Below are 20,555 nucleotides of genomic sequence, written 5' to 3'. Positions count from 1 at the left end.
TCACGTGTGTCCATGCAAACGGGGCTGCTGCAAGAGCAGCCAGGGCAGGAACACAGAACCAGCTCTGGGCTCTGCTGAGAACATGTGGGGCCAAAGCAGCAGGGCTGGAGTGTGGAAGGAAAAGGTCCCAGGCATACACATGGGATAGTTTTCTTTATTTCGACATTGATCAATGAAGAAATGTATCAAAATCTTCCAGAATATTTTCCCAAGGGAAGTGTCACAATAGATGTAGTGAAAACCATCAGACCATTGCACACACATGCGATGCAATTTCTGGTGAGCTCTGTGGTGACATCTGCGTCCCTTCCCCAATCTCAGACTCCCACTGACACATCCCCTCCCTCCCCTGGGTTGTTGCACAGCCCAAGAAACTCCCTGCACCAGGGTGTCTTGTACAGCACACAGGTACAAGGCGCTGTCAGAGCCCTCCACTTCCTCCACCTTCAGCACACTGGATTCCCCCGTGGTGTTCAGGTGCGTGGTGATACGGCCGCTGTGCCTGGGGCCAGTCCCTGATTGATAGGAGAGCAGCTGGGGGGCTTGGCCTTTCCGCAGCTGGTACCAGAGCAAGCCGTCAAAACCACTGGTCTGGTATTTGCAGGTGGTGTGGAAGGTGTGTCCCTGCTTCACCGTGACTTGTCCATCTTCCTGGATGACCGTGATCTGCCCCGAGGTGCCTGAAAGAAAGTTAATGTCAGCAACTCCAGAAGGAAGGACTACAGACAGAAAAAAATAAATCCCTGTTGGAGAAAGCTCTCTGTCCTGCAGGGAAGATCTGAGATTTTCAGAGAGGCAGGAGAGAATGATTTTGGGTAGGGTGTCAGGGCTCTCAGCACAGCAAATTCCTTGCAAGTGCTGGGCTCTGTCCCTGCTCCTAGTTTACTGCTCAGACAGTCTGCAAACAGTCTGAATTTTTTGTGCTCAATCAGGTTGAGGAGCACACTGAGGTTCAGGGAAAGGATTCATTCTTCTTCCCCATCCCTGTCATCTTCGAGGGCTCATCGATCCCTGAGTACACACAAAGCTGAGACTGGAAAGAGGGAGCCCTGTTTGTGCTGCCAGCCCAAAGAACACTGGAAGCTGTGGCAGAGTTGTGTCACTCTGGAGGAAAAAAGGGACACCCTGTAAATGTCATTGAAATGGGAACTTCGAGGTGGCTGGAGCAGGTTTAGAGGGTCTGTGAATTGACATTAAAACAGGAGCAGTATATCACTGCAGAGACAGCTGAGATCTCCTGAGGAGACAGCACTAGGATGAAAAGAGAGAGGCAGAGGGTGATAACTTTAAGGCGGGAGAAAAGACCGAGATGTGGACTGAGGTTGCTCTTCTCTCCCTTCCCTTTTCCTTTAGAAATCGAAGACCTTAAATAAATACTTGCAAAACGACAAAGAGGAGCCGACTTTTCTCAGCCTTTCCCCTCTAATCCCTGACGTTTCCCATCACGGTCCTGAACAGGCTGTTGAAGATTTCCTGGAGAAGGAATAAGAAGAATGGTGACTTGGGGAACAGGCAGGGCTTACCGAGGAGCTGTCCCAGGAAGACGGTGAGGATGAGATGTGCGAGGTGCATGGCGAGAGCAAGCTGCGTGTTTGCCGAGTGAGGAAGAGTCAGAAATCTCGTGGCAGCCCCGAGATAGCAGAGGTGCCGGAAACGCCTCTGTGCAGCGGGAGCAGCGGCAGCAGCAGCGGCAGCAGGCAGAGCAATGGCCTGTCCTTGGCGTGCCTGAACTGCTCGTGCTGCGTTTCTCGCTGCTCCAGCAGCAGCCCCCGTGGCTCCCTCAGGCAGCGGCACTGGGAGCATTCCGTGCCTCTGGGGCCTCAGCCATGGCACGGGGCTGTTCCCGCTCAGCTCGCAGTGGAGTCCTCACCTCCGCAGCTGCAATGGCCAGCTCTGCTGCACACCCCGTGCTGGCCATTGGGGAGCTCAGGGGCTTCTTCCCCACTGAGCTTTCTCACCTGTCTGGGGTCCTTGCAATTTCCTCTGTGAGTAGGAGACTCCTCTGTCTCTGGCCCTTCTCCCCTGCCTGCTATGAACATCTCTCTCCCAGCTCCCTGACTCCTAGCCTTTATTTAATATCAGCTTCAGGGTTGTCATATACAGGTCATTTGGGTTTTCTATAAAATGGATTTGTCAAAAAAAATTTGTCTGAAATGATGTGAACAATGATGTAGGTAATGATAATGGGTGTCATAAGAACATTCTCATACAGATGTTGCACCACACTTTGGTTTAGAAGGAGGTTTCTAGATAATTGGAGGTTTCTGACCTTGTCACAAGTTTTCCATGTGAAAGCTTACCCTTCTAGTGACTCCTTGGAAGATTGTGCCTTCTTAGCCTTCAGAGCTTATGAAAGATGGTAAGACATGTACCAGGAGATGCAGATTATTCTCAGCATTTGCCCTGAGACAAGAAACGTGCAACCATCCTTGCTGGTCCCAGAGACACAGCACTGGCAGTCTCTCCTTTCTTTAGGTTTCCATGTACCCTGGATTCATCTCTAACCCTTTCCCAGTGACAAAGCTCCTCCTAAGCCAATTCACAGCCACAGCCGCTGGTTCCTAAAGGCTCATCAATTAGAGATTGATGAGCTTTGAGCTGCTCCTTTCATTCGCTTATCACCTACTGCTATCTCGGTTTCATTGTGTGCTTTGGTCATCGCTTTCCCTTTTCCTTGTTCTTCCCTTTTAAAGGAAAGTGGACGTGATGTGAGCCTTGGAGAAGCAGATACTCTTGCCTTTCACATGCGCTTAGTGTGGCCTCTGCTGAACTTTGCAATGAGTTCTTGAAGATGCTGAGTCTTTCCCCCTGGGGAAATGTGGTCTCTAGAGCACGTGTCAGGATACAAACCACTTGAGGAGTTCATTCTTTGAAGTGTCCGATTCCAAAATTTTCTGCATTGCCAAACCCTGGCATCTGCATAACAGGATGCCTGAGAAGTTACTAACATGATGGACAAGGGACCAATGTGTGACCGAGCTCCCTGCTGTTTTGAAAAGCTTCTCTACTCCAACAGGATTAATATTTTCCCTCCCAGATGTTCTAATATTTCGGGCAGATGCTGAACTCACGTCCAAGGGTGTTTAGAAAAAACTGTGGAAGAAGAAGAGAATGTAGAGTAATTGATTGCAGCCTCAGGTGGGATTCAAAGAACACCTTCCTTACACATGGCAGTGCGAGTGCAGAGGGAGCGAGGGCAGGGCGGGCCGTGTGTGGCGGCCGTGTCCCGCAGCAGGCAGGCTGGCAGCCGTGTGTCGGGGCCGTGGCGGGCTGTGCGGTGTCGCTGTGCCCCCGCGGGCTCGGGGCACACGAAGGAGCTGCGGAGCCGCCTGGGGCCCGGCGGGCGGAGCGGCAGCGCCCCCTGCTGGCCGCGGGCGGCGCTGTGCCCCCGGCCCCGCCCGGCCCCGCCCGCGGCGGTTCGTGCCCGGCCGCAGCCCCGGCTCCTCTGCCCGTGGCCCAGCGCGCAGTAATACACGGCCGCGTCCCCGCGCCGGGGCCGCCCGAGCCACAGCGCGCTCCAACGCCCGTCCTCCGACACCCACAGCTTTCCTGCGATGGCCGGAACATCCTTGGACCTTCTAGCAGTAGATGCAAGGAATTCGAAGTTTTGTCCCGGGAGATGACGGTAGAAATGGGTGAAATCCACGGTCTGTTTTTTGGGATGTGAGCAGTTGATTCTGATGCCGGTGCCCTCGGAGGTCTCCAGGAATGGCTCCTGATGCACCTGGGCTCTGCCTGAAGCCACTGCCGGGGACAGAATAAGGAAAAAACCTGAAATCCGACATTGCCCTTGTGCACAGATCAAGGCTCGAAGAAACAATCAGGAACGTAGAGAGACGGTAGACAGTTCCCAGAGGATTTCAAGACAGCAGGAACAGAAATGTCTCGGAATCTATTGTGGAGAGAGAAACGCGTGAACGACATGATGCTCAGGAGAGTCCCTTAAGAATGCGAGGAGATGGGAGAAAGCACGAAAAACAGAAAACTTAGAAGACATAAACGATCAGAAGCAGATTTCTTAAGCTGTAAAAAAGCAATGTTTTGCAGGGATGAGCAGAGAATATTATCCGGGGATTTCTGAGTGAGAACGACATGGACAAGAGCGGGAGGAAGGAACGGGAGAAGAGCGCGATGGGAGAGGTGTGTGAAGCAGCCAGGCAGGAGGGCAGCCTGGAGGGACGTGCGGGATGAGCCCGGCCCCGGGCGCGGCCCCTTGGCCGCCACCCCCGCGCACCGAGCAGCAGCGCGGCCAGCGCCGCCAGCCCCGCGCCCCGACACCGCCGCATGGCGCCGCTCCGCCGGCCGAGCAGCGCTGTGCCCTCAGCCCCGGCTCTCTGCTGCGGCCCTGCCGCCTCCTCTGCCAATACTCCACTCCAGTTCTCTTCTTTTCTCTCCACCGCCCCCAGCTCCGCCCCAGAGCAGAGCCGTGCGCCGCCGCTGCTCGGCGAGTCCGGACAGAGAAAGGAGGCGGGAGCGGTGGGAGTGGGGCGAGCGTCGGGTCTGTGCGGGAGCGGCGGGGCCGGGGTGCATGGCAAGGAGTCGGGCTGGTGTCACGGAGCTCGGGACTGACAGTCTCTGTGTTTCTGTCACTCCCATAATCTGTTTCCTCATATCACCCCTTTGCTGTCATGTGGGCACTCCTGAATCGTCCTTTAGGGAACTGGAAAGAAATCCCCTTACACAGGATACAGAAGGTGGGCAGGAAGCCTCAGCATTTCTCCGTGTCTACAAAACTAAGCTGATGCAGCACAGGGGAGAGCAGCTGTGCACTGGGCTGGAGAGACCTGTCCGTGTGTCCATGTGTCCATGTGTCTGTGAGTCCGTGTGTCTGTGTATGAGTGCTCACAGTTTTGCTGAGGTACTGTAAACATTTCAAACAGAATTAAGCTAAGAAGTCCAAATTTGGGTAATACCATCCTTGTGGGGCCGGCAATTGGTAGTAGGAGATCGTGATGTCCAGAGCAGATGGAAAAGGAGGGCTCAGGAAGATTGGATTGCATTTCAGCACCTCTTCCCTGCACAAATCTACTGAAAGCTGCTACATCATTGTTCAACTGCACTCAGGCTCCTTCTGAGTCTGGGAAAATGCTGCTCTGTGATGCTCAGGGCAGAGCACCAGAGACCATCTGTTTAGTAACACAACAGGACACACACACACACACACACACACACACACACACAGACACACACTCACAAACGATCCTGCACTTTGGGGTGAATTCATGCAAAAATTTGTGCTCCCAAGTGCATTCCTGTGGACCCTGCCTGAACACAAAAACACACACAAACCAGGAACAGAGGAAAAGACACAACCAGCCGTGGACGCTGCTGAGGAGACCTGGGACCAAGGGCAGCAGGGCTGGAGCCTTGTGGGGAAGGACAAGGAGTCAGACAGTGCCATGGCATAGTTTGTGTACTCGCAGGCTGAACAGAGGGTAAGATGTCCAACGAGGCCCGAATAATTTCCTGAAGGCAGTTCTAACAGGGCAGGATTGAAACCAGCAGCCCAGTGCTGACCCATCAGGAGGCAAAAACCAGTGAGGGTCACCGTGAGATGAGGAGGGAAGAAGGGAAGGTGTATGCGTGTTTGGGAATAGATACATCCCGGGATGTGCTTTATGTGTGCACATCTCTGTTCAGGAATGTTCCCGTAGATGTGCGTGCAAAGACTTGGGTGCAGGAGCAGGAAAGGGAGTGAGTGTGAGTGTTTGAACATCGATGGGGACGTGCCAGAAAGAGAAGTGTCAGTGCTTGGATCTGCTTTGGAAATGTGTTTACACATATCTTTTCATAAATGCAGGACTACGAGTTACTCTTTGGGTGTGTTTGTGACAAGGTGGACTGGTGTATGTGCATTAGGAGTTCTTTAATTACTTCTGCCTCTACTCTGGATACTGATTTATTCCCAGAAATCTTCAGGGAAGCTCGGCGATGTGATGGAACTGAGGAGAACAGTCTGAAGGTAAAATGTGGGCAAAAAGGCACTGACTGTGCCAGCCTTTTCCTTGTCATTTCAGCAGGCCTTCGTCAGCGAGCAACGAGCCAACATCTCCTGAGCGTTTCTTTAGTTGACAATACACTCAGAAATACCTTTACTGATTCCCTCGACAGCTAATGAAATGCTCCTATCCAGCAGAATTGTTCTGTACACATTGCAGGGCAGCATCTCTATGCTCGGAGGGGTCTCTCGTGGAAGGCCAGGCCCGTGGGGGCTCCCGGCCGAGGTCCCGCGGGTTCCAGGCTCGGCTCGGTGCCGGTCCCGCCCAGCGGCGTCAGCCGGGAGCGGAGCGGCCCCTGCCGGCCCCGCCCGGCCCCGCCCGCGGCGGTTCGTGCCCGGCCGCAGCCCCGGCTCCTCTGCCCGTGGCCCAGCGCGCAGTAATACACGGCCGCGTCCCCGCGCCGGGGCCGCCCGAGCCACAGCGCGCTCCAACGCCGATCTGCCGACACCCACAGAGTCCCCTCTGGCTCCAGCACGGGTTTTGTGCCTCGGACAGCCGTTACTATCAGCTGCGGTGCTTGGTCTGGGAATTGGCGATACCACTGGGTAGAGTCGGCAGCAATTTCGGGGTGCAGGCAAGTGAGGTTCAGGCCGGTGCCCTCGGTGGTCTCTGCCCACGGCTTCTGCTGCACTCGGTCTGTGTCGGCAGCCACAGCTGGGAAAGAAGGAAGAAAGGACAAATATCGCCAAAACCCTGTGATTCTGAGGTTTTTTAAGCCAGATTACTAAAACAAACCATGGGAAGATTTCTGTGGATGAGAGATGGCAAACAGGCAGGGAGAGAGATAGAGCTGCGTACTAGAGGCAAGAATCAGCTCCAGTCTCCCCGGGAAATACCCGAGCCCCAGCCCCGGCCCCTTGCTGTCAAACCCCGCGCACCGAGCAGCACCGCGCCCAGCGCCGCCAGCCCCGCGCCCCGGCACCGCCGCATGGCGCCGGCCGAGCCTCGCTGCCCCCTCAGCCCCGGCTCTCTGCTCCGCCAGCGCCGCTTCCCTCCTTCGCTCTGCCCTCCCCCGCCGCCAGCTCCGCCCCGGGGCTCAGCCCTGCGCCGGTGCCGCTCGGGCTCTCGCCGGCTCCTGGCTGGGTGCGGGGGGAGGAGAGCGCTGGGAGCGGGGCAGCGATCGGAGCTGCGGCCCACGGAGACAGCGGGGCCAGGTGCGCCGAGCGGGAGCCGTTTGTCCCGGGGAGCACAGGACCCACCGATTCTTTTCTCCCCTCTCACCCGCCGTCTATTCCTTCCCGTTCCCTTTCCACTGGGAGGTGGGGATTTCAGAATTGCCCTTCGGGGCACGTGTTTGTAAGAACAGACAAGGGACACAAGAGGCAGAGGGTCCTGCTGGCCTCCAGAGCCCGGGCTCCTTGCCTGTCAAAGAGAGCATCTGTGCCGGCAAAGATTGGAAAGGCAGGAAAATTATTGTGCGATATCAGCGGGGAGAGAGGAGAGGGATTCTGTGAGAGAAAGAACTCTGCAGTCAGGAAGGTCAGTGAGGAAGGAGGGAGAGGAGCTTCTGCAGGCACCAGAGCGCTGATATTTCTGCTGCCTGTGATGAAGACCATGGTGAGGGAGGCTGTCCTCCTACAGCTTATGAAAGTTTATGGTAAAGTAGAAATCCATCCCATGGAATATCCAAAGCCACAGTAGGTGGATGTGTCCTTAAGGAGGGTGTGACCCCGTGGAAACTCCCACTGATGCAAGGTCCTGGCAGGACTGTACCTCCATTGAGAGGAGCCCATTCTGGACTTCCATTCTGGATCTGGTTTTCTGGCAGGATGTGTGGGTAAAATTGTCAGGGAAATCCATCAAGTCCCAAGAATCAAAAGGGACCACCTTGCATTCTGGACACCTTCTCAGTGGGAAGATTAGGTGTGACTGTATCCACATGTAGCGTCGGACTCTGTGAACAGTTTGTGTAGAAATAATTTAATCTGCATAATGGTTCCGACAAATGAGCTAAAATTTCAGTGTAGCATGCTATTGGCGGCTCCTCACATGAACGACCTGGTGATGCCCCTTGCCCTTCAGAAAAGAGCTCAGCAGCTTTGGCAAGAGGAGAGAGGAAACAGACCTGCTATGGGCTGGGTGGGAATGTGTACCCTAGCTGATGCATTTTGGACACAACGCTAGCCACCCTTTGTAGACAGGCCAGAGGATGCCTCGTTCCAGAGAAGGCACAGAACCCTTCCTGAAGGAGGAAGAGATAGTTTGGGAAGGGCCGTGCTGCCGTCGGTGCCGCAGGCAGACCGTGTCAGCGCGCACGGAGCCGTGGCCGGGCGGGGCTGTTCGCTGCCGCCAGGAGCGGAGCTGCCGCAGCCGCGCTGAGCAGAGGGGCCGAGCGCGCGCGGGGACTCGGAGCTGGAGCTGCCGGGGGCGGAGCGGCAGCGCCCCCTGCTGGCCGCGGGCGGCGCTGTGCCCCCGGCCCCGCCCGGCCCCGCCCGCGGCGGTTCGTGCCCGGCCGCAGCCCCGGCTCCTCTGCCCGTGGCCCAGCGCGCAGTAATACACGGCCGCGTCCCCGCGCCGGGGCCGCCCGAGCCACAGCGCGCTCCAACGCCCGTCCTCCGACACCCACAGCTTTCCTGCGATGGCCGGAACATCCTTGGAGTTTCCAGTAGTGTAGGTGAGGAATTCGAGGCTTTGTCCCGGGAGATGACGGTAGAAATGGATGTATTCGCCGGTCCGTTTGCTGGGGTGTGAACAGTTGATTGCGATGCCGGTGTCCTCGGTGGTCTCCAGGAATGGCTCCTGATGCACCTGGGCTCTGCCTGAAGCCACTGCCGTGGAAAGAAAAAGGACAAACCTGAAATTCTATATTTTCTTACACCACATAACAAAGCTGGCAGAAAGAGTTAAGAACGTGCAGAGACGGGGAGAAAAACAGTTTTTAAGGGTTTTCAAGATGAGCAGGACGAGAAGCGTCCATGAAACTTTTGGAGAGAGATGAAGGCATGAAGTACAGTACGCTCAGGAGACTCGCTTTAGAACGGGAGGAGGTGGGAGAAAGCAGGAAAAGAGAAAAAACTAAGAAGAGATAAATGGTAAGAAGCTGATTTCGTAAATTATGAAAAAGCAATGTTTTGCAGGGATGAGTAGACAATAGAATCCGGGGATTTCTGAGGGAGAAGGAGATGGAGAAGAGGGAGGAGTGAACGGGGGAAGAGCGGGATGGGAGAGGTGTGTGAAGCCGCCAGGCAGGACGGCAGCCTGGAGGGACGTGCGGGATGAGCCCAGCCCCGGGCGCGGCCCCTTGGCCGCCACCCCCGCGCACCGAGCAGCAGCGCGGCCAGCGCCGCCAGCCCCGCGCCCCGACACCGCCGCATGGCGCCGCTCCGCCGGCCGAGCAGCGCTGTGCCCTCAGCCCCGGCTCTCTGCTGCGGCCCTGCCGCCTCCTCTGCCACGCCAACAGCTCCGCCCCGGCCGGCCTCAGCCCCCGCCTCTCCCAGCAGCGGCACAGCGAGCGACACAAGGACGTTTGGCATGGCCGGGGACAGGAGACACCTCTGTCCCATCCCACACACCACACACACTGCATCGCAAGCACATCCATCCACTTGAGCCGGGCGGGAGCATTGGAGGGGCAGGAAAGGGAGGGCTCGGGACACAGGGGCTGCATTTCAGCGCCTCTTCCCTGCACACATCTGTAGCGAGCAGCTGCCGTCAGCACTCAGCTGCACTCGGGCTCCTGCTGAGCCTGGCAAGCTGCTGCTCTGTGCTGTGCAGGGCCAGAGCAGTGCTTCGTGTCCCTGCCATAGTCAGGGAATTCCCTCCCGATGAGGGACACACACGGACAGACACAGGCTCGTGCAGAGCAGTGTGGAGCCATCCACAAATGTGTGCTTCACGTGTGTCCATGCAAACGGGGCTGCTGCAAGAGCAGCCAGGGCAGGAACACAGAACCAGCCCTGGGCTCTGCTGAGAACAAGTGGGGCCAAAGCAGCATGGCTGGAGTGTGGAAGGAAAAGGTCCCAGGCATACATAGGGGATAGTTTTCTTTATTTCGACATTGATCAATGAAGAAATGTATCAAAATCTTCCAGAATATTTTCCCAAGGGAAGTGTCACAATAGACGTAGTGAAAACCATCAGACCATTGTACACACATGGGATGACACTTCTGGTGAGCACTGTGGTGACATCTGCGTCCCTTCCCCAATCTCACACCTCCACAGACACATCCCCTCCCTCCCCTGTGTTTTGCACAGCCCAGGAAGCTCCCTGCACCAGGGTGTCTTGCACAGCACACAGGTACAAGGCGCTGTCAGAGCCCTCCACTTCCTCCACCTTCAGCACACTGGATTCCCCCGTGATGTTCAGGTGCGTGGTGATACGGCCGCTGTGCCTGGGGCCAGTCCCTGATTGATAGGAGAGCAGCTGGGGGGCTTGGCCTTTCCGCAGCTGGTACCAGAGCAAGGCATTAAAATATCTGGTCTGGTATTTGCAGATGGTGTGGAAGGTGTGTCCCTGCTTCACCGTGACTTGTCCATCTTCCTGGATGACCGTGATCTGCCCCGAGGTGCCTGAAAGAAAGGCAGTGTCAGAAGCTCCACAGCGAAAGGCTACAGTCAGGGAAAGCAAATTGCGTTCAAATCCCTGTTGGAGGAAGCTGTCTGTTTTACAGTGAAGACTTGAGATGTGAAGAGATGCAGGAGAGAGTGATTTTGTGCAGGGTTTCAGAGCTCTCAGCACAGCAAATTTCTTGCAATGGAAGTGTGTCCCTGTTCCTACTTTATTGCTCAGATAATCTGGGAACAGCCTGAATTTTCAGTGCCCAATCAGGCTGAGGAACCCCCCGAGGTTCTACAAAAGGATTCACTGTGCTACCTCATCCCTGTCAAGACTGAGGGCACTTCTATCTCTGAATACACAGAAAGTGGAGATTGGAAAGAGGGAGCCCTGGCTGCGCTGCCAGTCCAGAGAACACTGAAAGCCGTGGCAGAGCTGGGTGAGCCTGGAGGGAGAAAGGGACATTGTTAATGTAAAGAAGCGAAAACCAGTGAGGTGCCTAGAGCAGGTTTGAATTGACATGGAAAGAGAAGCAATATGGCACTGCAGAAACAGAGGAAATCTTCTGAGGTGACAGCAAAACAATCAGCAGAGAGAGGCAGAGGGACATATATTAATGGTGAGAGATGAGACAGAGAAGGGGTCTCATGTTTTACTTCTCTCCCTTCCCTTTTCCTTTAGAAATGGGAAAGATTTTTGAGCAAACGCTTGCTAAACCACAAAGAGGAGCCGACTTTTCTCAGCCTTTCCCCTCTAATCTCTGACGTTTCCCATCACGGTCCTGAACGGGCTATTGAGGATTTCCTGGGGAAGGAATAAGAAGAAGGCTGACTTGGGGAACAGACAAGACTTACCGAGGAGCTGTCCCAGGAAGACGGTGAGGATTGAGATGTGCGAGGTGCATGGCGAGAGCAAGCTGCGTGTTTGCCGAGTGAGGAAGAGTCAGAAATCTCGTGGCAGCCCCGAGATAGCAGAGGTGCCGGAAACGCCTCTGTGCAGCGGGAGCAGCGGGAGCAGCAGCGGCAGCAGGCAGAGCAATGGCCTGTCCTTGGCGTGCCTGAACTGCTCGTGCTGCGTTTCTCGCTGCTCCAGCAGCAGCCCCCGTGGCTCCCTCAGGCAGCGGCACTGGGAGCATTCCGTGCCTCTGGGGCCTCAGCCATGGCAAGGGGCTGCTCCCGCTCAGCTCGCAGTGGAGTCCTCACCTCCGCAGCTGCAATGGCCAGCTCTGCTGCACACCCCGTGCTGGCCATTGGGGAGCTCAGGGGCTTCTTCCCCACTGAGCTTTCTCACCTGTCTGGGGTCCTTGCAATTTCCTCTGTGAGCAGGAGACTCCTCTGTCTCTGGCCCTTCTCCCCTGCCTGCTATGAACATCTCTCTCCCAGCTCCCTGACTCCTAGCCTTTATTTAATATCAGCTTCAGGGTTGTCATATACAGGTCATTTGGGTTTTCTATAAAAGGGATTTGTCAAAAAAAAAATTGTCTGAAATGATGTGAACAATGATGTAGGTAATGATAATGGGTGTAATAAGAACATTTTCATACAGATGTTGCACCACACTTTGGTTTAGAAGGAGGTTTCTAGAGAATTGGAGGTTTCTGAGCTTGTCACAAGTTTTCCATGTGAAAGCTTACCCTTCTAGTGACTCCTTGGAAGATTGTGCCTTCTTAGCCTTCAGAGCTTATGAAAGATGGTAAGACATGTACCAGGAGATGCAGATTATTCTCAGCATTTGCCCTGAGACAAGAAACGTGCAACCATCCTTGCTGGTCCCAGAGACACAGCACTGGCAGTCTCTCCTTTCTTTGGGATTCCATGTCCCCTGGCTTCATCTCTAACCCTTTCCCAATGACAAAGCTCCGCCTAAGCCAATCCACAGCCACAGCCGCTGGTTCCTAAAGGCTCATCAATTAGAGGCTGATGAGCTCTGAGCTGCCCCTTTCATTCCCTTATCACCCTTATCACTGCCACATTGGTGTCATTGTGTGCTTTGGTCATCGCTTTCCCTTTTCCTTGTTCTTCCCTTTTAAAGGAAAGTGGACGTGATGTGAGCCTTGGAGAAGCAGACACTCTCGCCTTTCACATGCGCTTAGTGTGGCCTCTGCTGAACTTTGAAATGAGTTCTTGAAGATGCTGAACGGGTCTTTCCCCCAGGGGAAATTTGGTCTCTAGAGCACGTGTCAGGACAGAAACCACTTGTGGAGTTCATTGTTTCAAGTGTCTGCTTCCAAAACTTTCTGCATTGCCAAACCCTGGAATCTGCATTTCAGGATGCCTGAGAACTTACTAACATGATGGACAAGGGACCAATGTGTGACTGAGCCCTCTGCTGTTTCGAAACACTTCTCTACTCCAACAGGATTAATATTTTCCCTCCCAGGTGTTCTACTGTTTCAGGCAGATGCTGAACTCACATCCAAGGGTGTTTGGAAACACCTGTGGATGAAGAAGAGAATGTAGAGTAATTGATTGCAGCCTCAGGTGGGACTCAAAGAACACCTTCCTTACACATGGCAGTGCGAGTGCAGAGGGAGCGAGGGCAGGGCGGGCCGTGTGTGGCGGCCGTGTCCCGCAGCAGGCAGGCTGGCAGCCGTGTGTCGGGGCCGTGGCGGGCTGTGCGGTGTCGCTGTGCCCCCGCGGGCTCGGGGCACACGAAGGAGCTGCGGAGCCGCCTGGGGCCCGGCGGGCGGAGCGGCAGCGCCCCCTGCTGGCCGCGGGCGGCGCTGTGCCCCCGGCCCCGCCCGGCCCCGCCCGCGGCGGTTCGTGCCCGGCCGCAGCCCCGGCTCCTCTGCCCGTGGCCCAGCGCGCAGTAATACACGGCCGCGTCCCCGCGCCGGGGCCGCCCGAGCCACAGCGCGCTCCAACGCCCTTCCTCCGACACCCACAGCTTTCCTGCGATGGCCGGAACATCCTTGGACCCTCTAGCAGCGAGTGCCAGGAATTCGGGACTTTGGCCAGGGAGCTGACGGTAGAAATGGATGTAATCGGCGCCCCGTTTGCTGGAGTGTGAGCAGTTGACGTTGATGCCTGTTCCCTCGGTGGTCTCCAGGAATGGGTCCTGATGCACCTGGGCTCTGCCTGAAGCCACTGCCGGGGACAGAAAAAAGACAAGCATGAAATCCTACATTGCTCTGCGGCAGAAAACAAAGCTCGCAGAAACTGTCAGGAACGTACAGAAACGGGGAGGAAAACTGTTCTCAGAGGAGTTGAAGATAAGCAGGAACAGAAGTGTCCATGATTATTTTAGGGAGAGATGAATGCGTGAACGACAGGACGCTCAGAAGAGTCACTTGAGAATGAGAGGAGATGGGAGAAAGCACGAAAACCAGAAAACTTAGAAGAGATAAATGGTAAGAAGGTGATTTCGTAAATTATGAAAAAGCAATGTTTTGCAGTGATGAGCAGAGAATAGAATCCGGAGATTTCAGAGTGAGAACGACATGGAGAAGAGTGGGAGGAACGAACGGGGGAAGAGCGGGATGGGAGAGGTGTGTGAAGCCGCCAGTCAGGAGGGCAGCCTGAATGGACGTGCGGGATGAGCCCAGCCCCGGGCGCGGCCCCTTGGCCGCCACCCCCGCGCACCGAGCAGCAGCGCGGCCAGCGCCGCCAGCCCCGCGCCCCGACACCGCCGCATGGCGCCGCTCCGCCGGCCGAGCAGCGCTGTGCCCTCAGCCCCGGCTCTCTGCTGCGGCCCTGCCGCCTCCTCTGCCACGCCAACAGCTCCGCCCCGGCCGGCCTCAGCCCCCGCCTCTCCCAGCAGCGGCACAGCGAGCGACACAAGGACGTTTGGCATGGCCGGGCACAGGAGACACCTGTGTCCCATCCCACACACCACACACGCTGCATCGCAATCGCATCCATCCACATGAGCCGGGCGGGAGCTTTTGAGGGGCAGGAAAGGGCGGGCTCGGACACAGGGGCTGCATTTCAGCGCCTCTTCCCTGCACACATCTGTAGCGAGCAGCTGCCGTCAGCACTCAGCTGCACTCGGGCTCCTGCTGAGCCTGGCAAGCTGCTGCTCTGTGCTGTGCAGGGCCAGAGCAGTGCTCCGAGTCCCTGCCATAGTCAGGGAATTCCCTCCCGATGAGGGACACACACGGACAGACAAAGGCTCGTGCAGAGCAGTGTGGAGCCATCCACAAATGTGTGCTTCACGTGTGTCCATGCAAACGGGGCTGCTGCAAGAGCAGCCAGGGCAGGAACACAGAACCAGCTCTGGGCTCTGCTGAGAACATGTGGGGCCAAAGCAGCAGGGCTGGAGTGTGGAAGGAAAAGGTCCCAGGCATACATAGGGGATAGTTATCTTTATTTCGACATTGATCAATGAAGAAATAAGTCAGAATCGTCCAAAATATTTTCCCAATGGAAGTGTCAAAATTGTAGTGAAAAGCATTAGACCATTGTACACACATGGGATGACACTTCTGGTGAGCACTGTGGTGACATCTGAGTCCCTTCCCCAATCTCAGACCTCCACAGACACATCTCCTCCCTCCCCTGGGTTGTTGCACAGCCCAGGAAGCTCCCTGCACCAGGGTGTCTTGCACAGCACACAGGTACAAGGCGCTGTCAGAGCCCTCCACTTCCTCCACCTTCAGCACACTGGATTCCCCCGTGGTGTTCAGGTGCGTGGTGATACGGCCGCTGTGCCTGGGGCCAGTCCCTGATTGATAGGAGAGCAGCTGGGGGGCTTGGCCTTTCCGCAGCTGGTACCAGAGTAAGGCAGTAAAACCACTGGTCTGGTATTTGCAGGTGGTGTGGAAGGTGTGTCCCTGCTTCACCGTGACTCGTCCATCTTCCTGGGTGACCGTGATCTGCCCCGAGGTGCCTGAAAGAAAGTCAGTGTCAGCAGCTCCAGAAGGAAGGACTACAGACAGAAAAAAATAAATCCCTGTTGGAGAAAGCTCTCTGTCCTGCTGGGAAGATCTGAGATTTTCAGAAAGGCAGGAGAGAATGATTTTGGGTAGGATGGCAGGGCTCACAGCACAGCAAATTCCTTGCAAGTGCTGGGCTCTGTCCCTGTTCCTAGTTTACTGCTCAGACAGTCTGCAAACAGTCTGAAATTTTTGTGCTCAATCAGGTTGAGGAGCACACTGATGTTCAGGGAAAGGATTCATTCTTCTTCCCCATCCCTGTCATCTTCGAGGGCTCATCGATCCCTGAGTACACACAAAGCTGAGACTGGAAAGAGGGAGCCCTGTTTGTGCTGCCAGCCCAAAGAACACTGGAAGCTGTGGCAGAGTTGTTTCACTCTGGAGGAAAAAAGGGACACCCTGTAAATGTCATTGAAATGGGAACTTCGAGGTGGATGGAGCAGGTTTAGAGGGTCTGTGAATTGACATTAAAACAGGAGCAATATATCACTGCAGAGACAGCTGAGATCTCCTGAGGAGACAGCAGGAGGATGAAAAGGGAGAAGCAGAGGGAGATGAATTTAAGGCGAGAGAAATGATCGAGACTGGGTCTGAAGTATCTCTTTTCTCCCTTCCCTTTTCCTTTAGAAATCGAAGACCTTAATTAAATACTTGCAAAACGACAAAGAGGAGCCGACTTTTCTCAGCCTTTCCCCACTAATCTCTGACGTTTCCCATCACGGTCCTGAACAGGCTGTTGAGGATTTCCTGGGGAAGGAATAAGAAGAAGGCTGCCTTGGGGAACAGGCAGGACTTACCGAGGAGCTGTCCCAGGAAGACGGTGAGGATGAGATGTGCGAGGTGCATGGCGAGAGCAAGCTGCGTGTTTGCCGAGTGAGGAAGAGTCAGAAATCTCGTGGCAGCCCCGAGATAGCAGAGGTGCCGGAAACGCGTCTGTGCAGCGGGAGCAGCGGGAGCAGCAGCGGCAGCAGGCAGAGCAATGGCCTGTCCTTGGCGTGCCTGAACTGCTCGTGCTGCGTTTCTCGCTGCTCCAGCAGCAGCCCCCGTGGCTCCCTCAGGCAGCGGCACTGGGAGCATTCCGTGCCTCTGGGGCCTCAGCCATGGCAAGGGGCTGCTCCCGCTCAGCTCGCAGTGGAGTCCTCACCTCCGCAGCTGCAATGGCCAGCTCTGCTGCACACCCCGTGCTGGACACTGGGGAGCTCAGGGGCTTCTTCCCCACTGAGCTTTCTCACCTGTCTGGGGTCATTGCAATTTCCTCTGTGAACAGGGGACTCCACTTTCTCTGTCCTCTCTCCCCTGTCCTTTATCTGCCTGACACAAATGTGTCCCTCACCGGTCCCTCACTCACCCTCTTTTCCATATAATTTCCAGAGTTATCCCATAGTGGTAATTTTGCTTTTCTATAATATGGGTTTGTAGCACAATAAACCTTCCTGGAATAATGTGAAGAATATTGTACGCAACAATAGTGGTTGAAATAGGAACATTTTCATGCAGGTGTTGCACCTCTCCATGGTTTAGAAGGAGAAGTGGAGGGCCCTGTGTTTGCCACAGATTTTCTATGTGAAAGCTTTTCCTCCTATGGGCTCCTTAGAACATTGTGCCTTCTTAGACTTCAGACCAGACATGTAACGAGAGATGAGGATTCTTCCCAGCATTTGTGCTGAGACAAGAAACCTGCAACCATCCTTGCTGATCCCAGAGACTCAGCACTGGCAATCTCTCCTTCCCTGGGGCTTCCCTGTCCTCTCCCATCATCTCTAACCCTTTGCGATTGACAAAGCTCAGCCTGAGCCCATCCACAGCCACAGCTTCTATTTCCGAAAGGCTCATCAATTAGAGGTTGATGAGCTCTGAGCTGCCCCTTTCATTCCCTTACCACCTACTGCTACATTGCTGTCATTGTGTGCTCTGGTCATCACTTCCCCTTTTTCATTGTTCTTCCCTTGGGAAGGACAAAGGATCTAATGTAAGTATTAGAGGACCAGACATTCTCGCCTTTCTCATGCAGTGACTTTGGCCTCTTCTTGACTAGCCCATTGTAATGAGTTCCTGAGGATGCTGAAAGGCTCCTTTCCCCAAATGAAATGGGGTCTTTAGATCAAGTATCAGGAGGAAAACGTCATGTGTCATGCTCTAAAACTTGGATTATTGCTAAAGCCAGGAATGAGAGGTGACTAAGATGATGGAAAAGGGACCAATCAGTTCAGAGGGGAACGTCAGTGTGACAGAGCTCTCAGTTGATTTGAAAAGCTTATATTTTCCAATAGATTTATTGTTTTCCCTCCCAGATGTTCTACTGTTACATGAAAACGCTGAATTCATATTGTAGGGTGTTTGGAAAAACCTGTGGATGAAGAAGAGAAAGTAGAGTAATTAATTCCAGCCTCAGGTGGGAATCAAAGGACGACTTCCTTCGGCGTCCCAGTGGAAATGTCCTTGTTATGCACCTTCCAGCGTGGAAGAGAGATATTTCTTCAGGGACAGAGCTGGATAATTCTTTGTCACCTCAGCAAGCCTCACTGCAAACACCTCTGATGCCATGACACACTGAGGTGACAGCACTATCTGAATTAGCCCCTGTGTGCCTGCGAGTGCAGCTGCTTTGTCAGCTCCCAGCACAGATGCTGTCCCGGAGCAGCTCTTTGCTTTGCAAAGCAGGCTGAGAGCAGCAGCAGCAGCCGTGGCCGGAGGGCCGCAGGCGATGGCAGAGGCGGCGGGCGCAGCAGTTTGGTGTGAGGCAGAGGCGGCCGAGGGAGCGAGGGCAGGGCGGGCCGTGTGTGGCGGCCGTGTCCCGCAGCAGGCAGGCTGGCAGCCGTGTGTCGGGGCCGTGGCGGGCTGTGCGGTGTCGCTGTGCCCCCGCGGGCTCGGGGCACACGAAGGAGCTGGGGAGCCGCCTGGGGCCCGGCGGGCGGAGCGGCAGCGCCCCCTGCTGGCCGCGGGCGGCGCTGTGCCCCCGGCCCCGCCCGGCCCCGCCCGCGGCGGTTCGTGCCCGGCCGCAGCCCCGGCTCCTCTGCCCGTGGCCCAGCGCGCAGTAATACACGGCCGCGTCCCCGCGCCGGGGCCGCCCGAGCCACAGCGCGCTCCATCGCCGATCTGCCGACACCCACAGGTGTCCAGCAATGGCCGGCAGCTCTCTGACCCCTTTGTGAGCGCTCACGAGGAGTTCGGGTCCTCGGCCTGGCAGCTGACGGTACCAGTAGATCCTATCGCCTGTTCCTATGTTGGAGTGTGAGCAGCTGATGTTGATGCCGGTGCCCTCCGTGGTCTCCAGTGTCGGCTCCTGTTGTACCTGGGCTCTGGCTACAGCCACTGTAAGGCAGAAATCATGAATCACTTTTCTTCGTACAAAATAACATGCGGGGGGATAGAGGAGAGAAAGACGAATCAGAGCGAACTGGGATTTTTTCTGAGCATAGAGAATGTAGTGATTATTTGTCTCTGAGTGTATGGTTGATGACAGAAACCTATGAAGAATATTTTGAAGTGAAATAAGAAGGTAATGACAAGAACATACTGGCTGGGAGGGATGGATGGATAAAGACGTGGAGTATACAATGCACACCGGGAAGCAAGGACTTCAGGGAGGTTAAAAGTATGAGGGCAGAGGAAAGAACAGAGGGTAAGCAGGAACCGAAAAGGGAGAGGAGGGTAAGAGATCAATCTTGGGCTGGGGCCGGTGTCACATAACCCGGTGACCCGGGATTCCCCGGCCGCCACCCCCGCGCACCGAGCAGCAGCGCGGCCAGCGCCGCCAGCCCCGCGCCCCGACACCGCCGCATGGCGCCGCTCCGCCGGCCGAGCAGCGCTGTGCCCTCAGCCCCGGCTCTCTGCTGCGGCCCTGCCGCCTCCTCTGCCAATACTCCACTCCAGTTCTCTTCTTTTCTCTCCGCCGCCCCCAGCTCCGCCCCAGAGCAGAGCCGTGCGCCGCCGCTGCACGGAGAGTCCGGACAGAGAAAGGAGGCGAGAGCGGTGGGAGTGGGGCGAGCGTCGGGTCTCTGCACGTCGGGAGCGGCGGGGCCGGGGTGCATGGCAAGGAGTCGGGCTGGTGTCATGGAGCTCGGGACTGACAGTCTCTGTGTTTCTTTCACTCCCAAAATCTGTTTCCTCACATCCCCCTTTGCTGTCGTGTGAGCACTCCTGATTCGTGCTTCAGGGCACTGGAAAGAAATCCCCTCACACAGAATACAGAAGGTGGGCATGAAGCCTCAGAATTTCTCCGTGTCCACGAAACTAAGCTGATGCAGCACAGGGCAGAGCAGCTGTGCACTGCGCTGGAGAGACCTGTCCGTGTGTCCATGTGTCCATGTGTCTGTGAGTCCGTGTGTCTGTGTTTGTGTGACTGCTCACAGTTATGCTGAGGTACTGTAAACATTTCAAACAGAATTAGGCTAAGAAGTCCAAACTTGGGTGATACCATCCTTGTGGGGCCGGCAATTGGTAGTAGGAGATCGTGATGTCCAGAGCAGATGGAAAAGGAGGGCCCAGGAAGCAGGGACTGCATTTCAGCACCTCTTCCCTGGACAAATCTCCTGCAGTCTGTTACATTAATCTTCAACTGCACTCAAGCTCCTTCTGAGTCTGGGAAAATGCTGCTCTGTGATGCTCAGGGCAGAGCAGCAGAGAGCATCTCCAGTGTGATCAACGCATTTCGCTTGTTCACCAACACAACAGGACACACACACACACACACACACACACACCCACACCCACACACACACACACACACACACACAGGCTCCTGCACTTTGGGGTGAATTCATGCACGAATTTGTGCTCCCAAGTGCATTCCTGTGTTCCCTGTCTGAACACAAAACCACACACAAACCAGGAACAGAGCAAAGGACACAACCAGCCATGGACGCTGCTGAGGAGACCTGGGACCAACAGCAGCAGGGCTGGAGCCTTGTGGGGAAGGACAAGGAGTCAGGCAATCCCATGGCATAGTTTGTGTACTCGCAGGCTGAACAGAGGGTAAGATGTCCAACGAGGCCCGAATACTTTCCTGAAGGCAGTTCTAACAGGGCAGGATTGAAAGCAGCAGCCCAATGCTGACCCATCAGGATGGAAAAGCCGGTGAGCATCAGGGTGAGCTGTGGAGAGAAGAAGGGAAGGTGTATGCGTGTTTGGGAATAGATACATCCTGGGATGTGCTTTATTGAGTGCACATCTCTGGTCAGGAATGT

At 55.5% G+C, this 20,555-nt stretch overlaps 2 gene segments (V, D, J or C); both read right to left on the bottom strand.

The window, feature by feature from the left end:
- On the bottom strand, window positions 1–1,678 carry LOC130263921 (T cell receptor alpha variable 1-2-like). The segment is given in 3 exon segments: window positions 1–27; window positions 385–680; window positions 1,524–1,678. Coding segments are annotated over 3 exon segments (372 nt in total).
- A 12,968-nt stretch (window positions 1,679–14,646) lies between these two features.
- LOC130263920 (T cell receptor alpha variable 1-1-like) lies at window positions 14,647–16,321 on the bottom strand. The segment is given in 3 exon segments: window positions 14,647–14,750; window positions 14,967–15,323; window positions 16,167–16,321. Coding segments are annotated over 3 exon segments (510 nt in total).
- Window positions 16,322–20,555: the final 4,234 nt, after the last annotated feature.

Source organism: Oenanthe melanoleuca, chromosome 27 (assembly GCF_029582105.1).
Source record: "Oenanthe melanoleuca isolate GR-GAL-2019-014 chromosome 27, OMel1.0, whole genome shotgun sequence".
NCBI lineage: Eukaryota > Metazoa > Chordata > Aves > Passeriformes > Muscicapidae > Oenanthe > Oenanthe melanoleuca.
This window is presented reverse-complemented; position numbering and strand designations above follow the sequence as displayed.